This window comes from Haliotis rufescens, unplaced genomic scaffold (assembly GCF_023055435.1).
Source record: "Haliotis rufescens isolate VD_foot unplaced genomic scaffold, xgHalRufe1.0.p SCAF_21, whole genome shotgun sequence".
Taxonomy (NCBI): domain Eukaryota; kingdom Metazoa; phylum Mollusca; class Gastropoda; order Lepetellida; family Haliotidae; genus Haliotis; species Haliotis rufescens.
Genome location: NW_025963902.1, coordinates 11,038,191 through 11,050,889, shown reverse-complemented (window position 1 = coordinate 11,050,889; position 12,699 = coordinate 11,038,191). Strand labels below are relative to the sequence as shown.

General features: G+C 41.5%; 1 protein-coding gene across 1 annotated transcript; it reads right to left on the bottom strand.

The window, feature by feature from the left end:
- Positions 1-936: 936 nt before the first annotated feature.
- Positions 937-11,701, bottom strand: LOC124145723. The gene is made up of 4 exons (XM_048401239.1): positions 11,637-11,701; positions 9,020-9,178; positions 5,984-6,127; positions 937-4,913 (listed from the first exon to the last, which is right to left on the bottom strand). The coding sequence occupies exons 2-4, from the start codon at positions 9,150-9,152 to the stop codon at positions 4,687-4,689; spliced, it is 504 nt and encodes a 167-aa protein (XP_048257196.1). The 5' UTR covers positions 9,153-9,178; positions 11,637-11,701; the 3' UTR covers positions 937-4,686.
- Positions 11,702-12,699: the final 998 nt, after the last annotated feature.

Genomic DNA, 12,699 nt, shown 5'->3' with positions numbered 1-12,699 from the left:
CGTGTCAGCTATAGGCGCTACCCGCAGTCTCTATTGCATTGTGCGTGACCTGTCCTATTTAAAACTCCGTTGTCATCTTGTGTAAGGTACACCGGAGTGGTGTAGTGAGGATGCTTTCGCGCCGCTTTTGACAATATTCTTGTTTGTTTGTTGTTTAACACCGCACTCAGCAATATTCCAGCTATTTGACTGCGGTCTGTAAATAATCGAGTCTGGACCAGACAATCCAGTGATTGACATCATGAGCATCGATCCACGCAATTGGGATCGATGACATGCATCAACCAAGAGAGCGATGTAGGAATCGAACCTGGGTCTTCAGAGTGACGAGCGAACGCTGTAACCAGTAGGCTACCCGACCGCCACTATAAAACATATAGACCTATGGGCCCCCGGTTTGCCCAGTCGTCTAAGGCGCTGCGATTCGCTGTGCAGAGTTGCGTCCCTTGGACATGCCAGAAACCTATGATTGTGGGTTCGAATCCCGGTTCGCCCCGATTATATTTCTAGGTTTGTCAACACCATACCCGTGCTCGTGGGTTTCACCGAAGTGACATAAAGCAGTTTACTTTTTTTAAACTGGACATGATTGCAACTGTTTGTTTGTTGTTTAACACTGCACTCAGCAATATTCCAGCTATATGACGGTGGTCTGTAAATAATTGAGTCTGGACCAGACAATCAATCCAGTGATTGACATCATGAGCATTGATCCACGCAATTGGGATTGATGACATGCATCAACCAAGTCTGCGAGCCTGACCACTCGATCCCGTTTGTCGCCTCCTCCTTATTGTATTGGTAAACTTTTTTGAAAGCTCATTGTTTTTCTCCCTCAGATATCTCAAAGTAAAACTGTAAGCATTGTCTGGCCTTGGGGTCACTCAGTGTATGTAAAGCTAAGATGGCTAGAATATATTCAATGAAACAAAACAATATGATTTTCAGAGTTTTATTGGTGTAAATGTGAAAGACAATGATACTGAGTAATTATGTAAGTATGTTTTTGAATGTCTGAAATGTTTCAAGAGCTTCAGTGCATCTGAGTGAGACAGTGAGGAATTGCATTCCACAGAAGTGGGGCTGCGACATAAGCAAATAATATCTTCATAATTATCATAACCACAAGTATTATCCTCATCACCATCAGGAAACATTCTGCACATCACCATCATATCATGAACATAATCATCATCATAAACATCATAATGCATGTTATTATGATGGGCACATGCAATGCATATCTGGTCATGAATATTATCACCCTCTATATGCACAATTGCACCTTATCGTCATCATCATCATCACTATTATTGATGAAAACTGCCATGACTGTGCAATATGGAGTTGATAATTTTTTCCCTATTGTCACCCAGATATCTGTCTAATACAAACATCATCAACAGAGGGCAATAGGCCTAACTGCACACCATTTACATCACAAAGGTCATCAACCTTGCAAGACATAAAACGCAGCAAATAATGTCAGCAACATCCTATGGTCCACACTCTCAAACATGAGCATTCAAATCAGATCATTTGCTCGCATCTAAATGAAGGATGCAAGGCTACTTGAGCCAACTGGATGTGAGCTTTTAAAATTTAGCTTAATTTCTTTACCATGTTATCAGAAATTTCGAATTTAACAAACAGACCACAAACATTCCCTTGGTGGTACTTCCCTTTTCTTATGGCACTCAGAAATAGGTCATATATTATTGACATTGACATTCGGAACTGTTCGTATTACAGATACAGAACACAGACAGCACACTCGTACCAAGAAATATGAAGCCTTGATGCTGCTTGACTGATCAGCAAGTTCCCCTGACATGACCTCCAAGATCTTCATTCAGATGGGTATTGTAGAGTAAAAAATGATTTTAAATAGAATGACATGCATATCATCTTGATGCATTCTATTATCACTCTCGACTTCATCATCATCATCATCATCATGAATATCATAACGCTGAGTACCTCATCTCCATTGCATGCATCAGCAATCTTCTAAGAGATCTAAGAGAGCACCAGTCATCATCATCATCATCATCATAATAAATATCATAAACCTGAGTACCATATCTCTACTGCATGCATCAACAATCTTCTAAGAGATCTAAGAGGGCACCAGTCATCATCATCATCATCATAATAAATATCACAAACCTGAGTACCATATCTCTACTGCATGCATCAACAATCTTCTAAGAGATCTTAGGCAGCACCAGTCATCATCATCATCATAATAAATATAAACCTGAGTACCATATCTCTATTGCATGCATCAACAATCTTCTAAGGGATCTAAGAGAGCACCAGTCATCATCATCATCATCATCATAATAAATATAAACCTGAGTACCATATCTCTATTGCATGCATCAACAATCTTCTAAGAGAGCACCAGTCATCATCATCATCATAAATATCATAAACCTGAGTACCATATCTCTACTGCATGCATCAACAACCTTCTAAGAGATCTAAGAGAGCACCAGTCATCATCATCATCATCATCATAAATATAAACCTGAGTACCATATCTCTACTGCATGCATCAACAATCTTCTAAGAGATCTAAGAGAGCACCAGTCATCATCATCATCATCATCACCATCTCCAATGAATGCATCAACAATCATGTAAGAGATCTAAAACAGCACCAGCTGAAGAGTAAAGCTCATCACGCCAAAAGATCAAATAGGATCCAGCATTGGAATATTGTAAAGACATAGTAAACATACAAATAATAACATATTGCTTTAACAAACACATATAAGCACCATATCAATAACAAAAAAATGTTTTGATCAATTTCAATCTTATTATTTTTTTCCTATATCTTAAAACTACATTAGGAATTTTTTTCCTATATCATGATAAATACAGGCAAAACATGGACATAAAAGATACAATATTACATATCATCAAGAACAAACATTTTTGGCTACATAGTATATTAATTTTTTTTGTGATGCCTGAATATTGGTTGTAGGATTTCAAAAGTTGCTTTCAAGGACAAGTGTAAAGTTAACTTATGCTCAAGAAATTGGTAGACGCAGATTTCAAGAAATTGGTAGATGGAGTGACCTTAAATATTTCCATAATAAACAAGAATTTATGGTTTACAATACTGGTTAACAGTTCAGTAAACATTAAACATTGATCAATTTATCAAATTAAACCCGAAAGGGGCAAATTAAAAAAAATTCCTGGGAACATGAGAAACCTCACATCACCAAGACAGGTCAATCTGAATTCTTACTGCAATAGGATCCTCTGAACATGGGTGACCTGTGATTAACATCCGGTTCCTGCCAGTGACCATTCACCATCGCTCAAGTAAACTGAAGCAGGTTCAGAAGAGGGGGGGAGTTACCGTCGAAGGGAGAATAAAAAACGTCTGTCAAAAAAACCGTCCGTCGTGCCCCTTCCTACACCAAGCTACAATCTACACCAATCCTGCCAAATCAAAGGAGGAACATGATGTCTCCCACTGATCTCCCATGTTGGAAGATCCTATTGCTGTAAGAATTCATTGAATCATCTTGGGATGGGAAGCATCTGCCATTCCCTACAAGGGGGGTGACTCATCAGTCTAGCGCCTCTTTCCTTGGCTTCCACTGCCTCCACACTACTGGGTTCGGCTTGCAGAACACAGACTAAGACTTTAATAGCTCCGACTGATGTGTCTAATCATGGAGCCAAGCCCCCTTTACATCAAATAGAACTCATTCTCGGTCAACTACCAATTTCTTGAAAGCGTAACTCATTTAACTATTTACATTCTAAAAGGGCTGTAACGTTTCACCGATACCGTGTCATCAGTACCTAGGAACAGACGATAATTGAATCGTCAGTTTGTGAGATCGCAATACCCTACATAGAATAGAAACTGCTGGACACCTCCTGGAATGTTGGAAGTAGAATAGCACCACTGTAAGCAAGGTTGAACACGAGGATGTGGTGGTAATAGTTGACGCTCCTGCTGCAGTTACGTCTCCAGTTTGGGTTTGAAAACTCCTCCAACAGAAAAAACGGTATGCAGATTGTGTCAAGCTGTTATATCTTACAGCCGAAAAATGACATGTCAACACATTTCAGAAGACATCGTGCGTATTTCAGTCCCTTCATCATTTCTTACTATTTGTTGTGGTGTATCGTGATACCAGTGGTATCGTCAGTCTCTATCCTAGCGCACTGCATATCTCGTGTGGTACACAGCTCTATAGGCTGACCAATAAAACCCCAGATGAATATGTGAACTTATGAACTGATTTCACTATTAATTATAACAATAGCTTTAATATGGAATGGCAAGTTCTATTGTCACTGAGGTATCTTTCATACTTAAACAATCCATTGAAACATATTAAGACACAATTCATATCTTCATCTATCTTTCACACAATCATTTCATCACAAAAACCCAAATATATTCTTGTGACCATGGCAACAAAATTTGCAATAAATCATCTTCAAGATCTTCCCACCAGTAATATACATCATAAAATACTATCAAAGACACAAGTAAAATAAAACATTGTTCATATAAGAACAGTAAAAAGTATATCCATGTAACAATCAAATCAACAACAAAAAATGCATATCACAGTTCTAATTCAATATCGAGTTCCTCGCCAGTCCGTTAGGGGTAATCCTTTGTAGTTATCTTCATGCTGTCTACCCACTGTTCCCCATGAAGCTGATGTAGTTCTTGGAACTGTCACGGGGAAGCTGCTTGGAGAGCTTCTTCTTCAGGAAGGATTGCTTGACCTTGAACTTCTTGTCCGTGCTGACGAGTTGTTCTGGGAAGTAGCCGTATGTCCTCCTCTTGACCAGCTTTCCCTTCTTGATGTATCCATAGACCCGGCCGGCAACAGCAGATTCAGTCACATAAATCTTGCGTCCTGAAAGAGTCCAAATATCACATCTGATGAAAATCGGCCACTCAGTCAGTTATTGACATCCATTTGTCAGTTAGGCCGAGATAAGTGACTTTATCATATGATGGAGATTTTGGCCGAGAGGTGTTCACATGACAGTCAGCAAAAATGCAAGCTGACTTCATCCAAATTCAGACCAACCGGTATGTGGTCTAGTGTCCTTGTGGGCGGAAGGTCCGGCACTAGAAGGTGCCTGTGGAGCAAAAGGTTTGGGGTTTGATCCAAGGCTGCTTCACACCAAAAGAAGGTGGTACTTGTTATTATCCTGCCTGGCGCTCGGCATTAAGGGGCTTAAACAAGGACTGGTTGCCTCGGAGTCAGTATACTGTGTCTGATTGGGGTATTGATGCCAAATTGCGGCATGATATCACAGTGGGCTAGCACAGTCCAGACTAGTACAACCAGTCACACATGTGCATGCACGTCACAACATAAGTGCAATAATCTTGAACACAATGCTACACCCAGCGACAGAAACTGGCAATAGTCCTATATGTCCTTGCAAAACTGCCCAATAGTAAGGCATCCTAAGGACAAGTACAAATTTGCCATTTGTAAGGGTCTTGCTATATATTATCCTCATAAGGACTAGTGGTCTAAAAATGTTAGCTTCTATCGCTGTAAACCCTGTTTGACCTCACCTTACCTTAAAACCAATTAGCTTCTTATGAGTGAGTGAGTGAGTTGGGTTAAACACCACTTTTAACAGTATTCCAGTTACTGGCATGTCAGCTTAATGTGGGAGGAAAGCCTGTAATGATGCAGGTCTCAGACGTTTACCACTTTGGTGAAACCCACGAGCATGGGTATGGTGCTGACAAACCTAGAAACATAATTTAGGGCGAACCGGGTTTCGAACCCACTATCATAGATTTCTGGCGTGCCCAAGGGACGCAACTCTGCACTGCAAATCACGGCGCCTTAGACGACTGGGCCACCCGTGCCCCCAGCTTCTTATGACCAGCATAGTTTGCTGATCAAGAGAGGGGCCTGAATGTTGGCTTTGACAGGCAGAGTGGATTCCATCAACATACCTGCTTTGAATGAGATCTCATCGTCAGAGCGGGCAGTGAAGGCCTTGACAGCGTACACCTTCACCTTCTGGCCTTGTGTGATGTTTCCAAGATCAGCATCTTTGGGCTGTCCTTGTGCCTGGTCATCATCAGAGTCAGAATCCGCTGAAACAGAAATTGATTCATTTTATCTTTAGTGATGTCATCATGTCCAAAAGTAAAAGTTGTTCTGCAGCATTAGAAATTGGCACTGGTCCTGTAGTCCTTGCCAAACTGCCCACAGTTAAGGTATCATAGGGACTAGTAGTAATATGCCATTATTGAGGGTTTCGCTATATGTGATCATCATAAGGACTAGTGGACTAAAAATGTTAGTTTCTACCGCTGTTCTGCCTGCCTGAGGATAGTAAATGTTTCAAAAGGCTGGTGAAATAACTAACCCTGAGATAGGAGAAGACCCTGTGAGTGAGTGAGTGAGTGAGTGAGTGAGTGAGTGAGTGAGGTTTTACGCCACTTTTAGCAATATTCCAGCAATGTCACGGCAGGGGACACCAGAAATTGGCTTCACACATTGTTCCCATGTCGGGTATTGTACCTGGGTCTTCGGCGTGACGAGCGAGCGCTTCAACCACTAGGCTACCCAACCGCCCCTTTTTTTGCTTGGAAAACATCGACGGTGTTTGAAGGACTCTTTCATAACCAACCCTCTAGCAAATAAACAATACTTGCAGGGGCCTTTATCATTCTGCCACACAGTGTATATTCTACTCATTTCATCGGACACAAAGTGTACTTATCATAGAATGGTTTGGTTTCTTGGCAGGATAAAGCCACGGCAAACTGATAAAAAACGGTATCCATTGGAGTCATATACAGATAAAAATGCAAGTTTGAAAGGTCAGATAGGTACTACTTTCAGTGTTTACAAACAAAAATGGCGTCGCACTTACAAGCAGGGGTCCGGAAAATTTAAAATCCCAATCGGACATTTGCGTTTAGGCCACGCCCCCTTCAAATAGCGTATTTTAGTACGACTTTTCACACAGTACAAGTTTATGTATTCATAATATGATGAATTATGAATTGTTTCAATTTAAATTGTTTAATTCACTGGACAATTAATAACAAATAATATCATTTTAGATATACATGGAAAACATACGTTTGTTTCTGTTATAATAACGATCTGTTAACGTAGTGAACGGTCTAATTAATATTCATGAGTTATATTCATGAGTCTGCTCAAGTGTACGCGTTGTAACATTTGGATCGAGACTATTATCCCATATTTGTTTATCACGTGACCTCACGGGAATTTTTTTTTTTTAAACTAAAGATTTTTTTAAAAACAAGACAGATAATTTAATCACAAATACTAAAATATTGAATGTACGGACAATACTTTTTAAAATGTCCGGTATTTTAAACCGGACATTTGAGATTCCCAATCGGACATGTCCGGCGCATATGACGGTTTCCGGACCCCTGCTTACAAGTAGTACTTGTCAATCGGCGATCGAGTCAGAATTAACCATCGTGAATCTGGAGAAACTACAGGGAGAATTGTCACTATGATCAAACAATAGTATATCATACTGAAAATCAGCGTCTAACTGGAACGTAGCTGAGGCATTTTACAAGTTTGGGCAACTTTGGAGACATAAATTGCAAAACAATTTAGCAAGGACACTAGCCTAGCAGGATCAGTTTCTATATCTGTGCTTAAAGACCTCTGTGGCTTGGGGCCTTTTTCCCAATTTAAAACAGTTGGATTTGGTTGAAATATGTCAGAATTGCTACCTTGTTTCTTTTGTAGCTGTGAGTATGTATGACTCTGCACTTTATGACAGGAGAGGCAGACGTGATATCTCATAGACTAGTATTAGAGTAGCTTCCCTTTGACAAAAGGCAGTGGGCAGATCGATGGATTGCCACGAAAGGCAAGTAGAAACAATATGTAAAGGCTATTGTCTTTCTGCCTGTATCCAGTTATGCCACTAAGAAACAGGTTATTGTTGGAACTATATTGAATGCTGTCACTGTCCCACTGACAAAAATGAAGGCATACTAAATACAATGTTTTTTCTTAATACAGGATATTAACCATAAAAAAAACCCCACACACTCACATGATAACCTCTAAATTCTACACATGATACAACAAATAATAGACCGTGAAAATCCGTGGTAGAATAGGTCTTCAGCAACATTCTGCCGTAAAAGGCGACTAACAGAATCAGGTGGTCAGGCTTGCTGACTTGGTTGATGCATGTCATCGATCCCAACTGCGTGGATCAATGCTCATGATGTCAATCACTGGATTGTCTGGTCCAGACTCGATTATTTACAGACCGCTGTCATATAGCTGGAATATTACTGAGTGCGGCGTTAAACAACAAACAAACAAAGTTATCCAAAGATCGACACAACCGAAAAATAATGAATAAAGAAGGAATACGCTAGGACCAAGTGTGTGGCATTAAACAACAAACAAACAACCTTGCTGGGGTCTCCCGGAAAGCTGAAAATCAAGGGATACCCTAGTCCTTGGGTCTTCCTGCTATTTTTAGTCACTCATGTAAATATTGTAAAACTATCAGACCTGGGGTGGAGTCAGCTTGCTTTTTTGTTGACTGTCATGTGAACACCTCTCGGCCTAACTGACAAATGGATGTCAATAACTAACTGAGGGGCCAATTTTCATCAGATGTGATATTTGGACTCTTTCAGGACGCAAGATTTATGTGACTGAATCTGCTGTTACCGGCCGGGTCTATGGATACATCAAGAAGGGGAAGCTGGTCAAGAGGAGGACATACGGCTACTTCCCAGAACAACTCGTCAGCACGGACAAGAAGTTCAAGGTCAAGCAATCCTTCCTGAAGAAGAAGCTCTCCAAGCAGCTTCCCCGTGACAGTTCCAAGAACTACATCAGCTTCATGGGGAACAGTGGGTAGACAGCATGCAGATAGCTACAAAGCTACTGCCGTCTCATAGCAGGAATATTGCTGAGTGCGGCGATAAACAACAAACAAACAAACAACAAATAATACTAACATAGGTCTTTATGATTATCCACCACTGTCTCCTTCATGATGGGAGCAGCTGTCGGTCTCCTGTCTGTCACAACGTTGGGAATCTCCACTTCAGGCAGGTAACAGATGTCTTTTGGAGTCGGGGTGGCAAACATCACATGACGGGAATATCTTGATGCTTCTGTAAGAATGATTTGGTATTTCAGTCATCTAATAATGTCACATATTAATGTATGGGGTATGTTCAAATTGATGCAGGTTGTAGATATTTGTTGATACAGTCAAACATGGTCGTGTCGAACTTTGATGTGCCCTAAGGTAAAAGCTTGATCCTTGCATATTCCTTCTGTATTCATTATTTTTCAGTTGTGTCGAACTTCGGATAACTTTGTTTGTTTATTGTTTAACGCCGCACTCAGCAATATTCCAGCTATATGACAGAGGTCTGTAAATAATCGAGTCTGGACCAGACAATCCAGTGACTGACATCATGAGCATTGATCCACACAATTGGGATCGATGACATGCATCAACCATATCAGCGAGCCTGAACACCCGATCCCGTTAGTCGCCTTTTACGGAAAGCATGGGTTGCTGACGACCTATTCTACCCCGGATCTTCACGGTCTCGGATAACTTGAAGTAATTACGTACATCCCTTGAACTTAGACACAACAGTGTTTGACTGTATAATGTGGTAAAATCGGAGATTCAAACCCACAATCAGCAGATAGGAGCATGAGTAAGGGGTACACTTATACACAGTGAATCCTAAGCCACAGAAGTCTCTAAGGGAATAAAGGCTATGCTTGTAACAATTTTCATTTTCATCTCTGTTATCAGTAATTTGCCAGAGTTCTACAATTAAAATGACCTAGATCTACTTTCAGAATGTGATGCAAGAGTTCTGTCGCCTATGTAGTTTTGCAGTTACCCCAAAAATGTACAATGAAACAGCAGGAGGCATAATAGAAGTCCCATCCGACAAAACAACACACCAGGGTATAGCTGTGAGTAAGTCTACACCCACTATACCAGGAAATGGTCATTAGTCTGTCTACCTACCAGTTCTCCCATCTGGGTACCATGACTCATACACTACACCAGGACATGGCTATGAGTCATTCTACCAAGGTGTTTCACCATCAGGGTACCATGACACACACTACACCAGGACATGGCTGTGAGTCAGTCTACCAAGGTGTCCCCCTATCTGGGTACCATGACATACACTTTACCAGGACATGGTTGTTAGTCAGTCTACCAAGGTGTCCCCCTATCTGGGTACCATGACATACACTACACCAGGACATGGCTGTAAGTCAATCTACCAAGGTGTCCCCCTATCTGGGTACCATGACATACACTACACCAGGACATGGTTGTTAGTCAATCTACCAAGGTGTCCCCCTATCTGGGTACCATGACATACACTACACCAGGACATGGTCGTTAGTCAATCTACCAAGGTGTCCCCCTATCTGGGTACCATGACATACACTACACCAGGACATGGCTGTAAGTCAATCTACCAAGGTGTTCCCCTATCTTGGCACCATGACATACACTACACCAGGACATGGTCGTTAGTCAATCTACCAAGGTGTCCCCCTATCTTGGCACCATGACATACACTACACCAGGACATGGTCATTAGTCAGTCTACCAAGGTGTCCCCCTATCTTGGCACCATGACATACACTACACCAGGACATGGTCATTAGTCAGTCTACCAAGGTGTCCCCCTATCTGGGTACCATGACACACACTACACCAGGACATGGTCGCTAGTCAGTCTACCAAGGTGTCCCCCTATCTTGGCACCATGACATACACTACACCATTACATGATCATTAGTCAGTCTACCAAGGTGTCCCCCTATCTGGGTACCATGACACACACTACACCAGGACATGGTTGTTAGTCAGTCTACCAAGGTGTCCCCCTATCTGGGTACCATGACACACACTATACCAGGACATGGTCGTTAGTCAGTCTACCAAGGTGTCCCCCTATCTGGGTACCATGACACACACTATACCAGGACATGGCTGTAAGTGAATCTACCAAGGTGTTCCCCTATCTGGGAACCATGACACACACTACACCAGGACATGGCTGTAAGTCAATCTACCAAGGTGTTCCCCTATCTGGGTACGATGACACACACTACACCAGGACATGGCTGTAAGTCAATCTACCAAGGTGTTCCCCTATCTGGGTACCATGACACACACTACACCAGGACATGGTCGTTAGTCAGTCTACCAAGGCGTTCCCCTATCAGGGTACGATGACACACACTACACCAGGACATGGTCGTTAGTCAGTCTACCAAGGAGTTCTACCATGATGCACTCCACACTCAGCAACCCATGCTTGTCTCCCCCCATGAACATCAGTGTTAGAATTGGTCTTCAGTAACCCATGCTTGTCGTAAGAGGTGACTAATGGGATCAGGCGGTCCAGCGCACTGAATTTGTGGATGTATATAATCTTATACAATTTAAAAGCCCCTATGAAGTCAATAACAGGATTGTCTGGTCCTGGTGGTCCAGACTTGAATATTTACAGACAACCGTCATATCATAAGTGTGGAATAAAAAAACCCCCAAAAACTAAATGTTGTAGAACTCACTTGGCTTCTCAGTATCAGCATCTACGGTGGTCTGCACAAACACGGCAGTGTTGTCTTTGGCCGGCAGGACTTGGCTGCAACACACACACACACCTCAATGTCGAGAGAACTCACAAAATTAGCACATTACAACACATTACGGTCTAGAGAGCATACAAACATTTAATGTAACATAACCCAGAGACCTACAGCTGATTGTTATATCCAGTGTAAATACATCACTAAACTGTTCATTACGTGAAGGATAAGCCATTACTTTCATGGCAAGGACGATCCATTACTTTCATGGCAAGGATGATCCATTACTTTCATGGCAAGGATAAGTCATTACTTTCATGGCAAGGATAAGCCATTACTTTCATGGCAAGGATAAGTCATTACTTTCATGGCAAGGATAGGTCATTACTTTCATGGCACGGATAAGCCATTACTTTCATGGCAAGGATAAGCCATTACTTTCATGGCAAGGATAAGGCATTACTTTCATGGCAAGGATAGGCCATAACTTTCATGGCAAGGATAAGTGATTACTTTCATGGCAAGGATAAGCCATTACTTTCATGGCAAGGATAAGCCATTACTTTCATGGCAAGGATAAGTGATTACTTTCATGGCAAGGATAAGCCATAACTTTCATGGCAAGGATAAGTGATTACTTTCATGGCAAGGATAAGCCAGTACTTTCATGGCAAGGATAAGTCACTACTTTCATGGCAAGGATAAGTCATTACTTTCATGGCAAGGGTAAGCCATTACTTTCATGGCAAGGATAAGTCATTACTTTCATGGCAAGGATAAGCCATTACTTTCATGGCACGGATAAGTCATTACTTTCATGGCAAGGATAAGTCATTACTTTCATGGCAAGGGTAAGCCATTACTTTCATGGCAAGGATAAGTCATTACTTTCATGGCACGGATAAGTCATTACTTTCATGGCAAGGATAAGTGATTACTTTCATGGCAAGGATAAGCCAGTACTTTCATGGCAAGGATAAGTCACTACTTTCATGGCAAGGATAAGTCATTACTTTCATGGCAAGGGTAAGCCATTACTTTCATG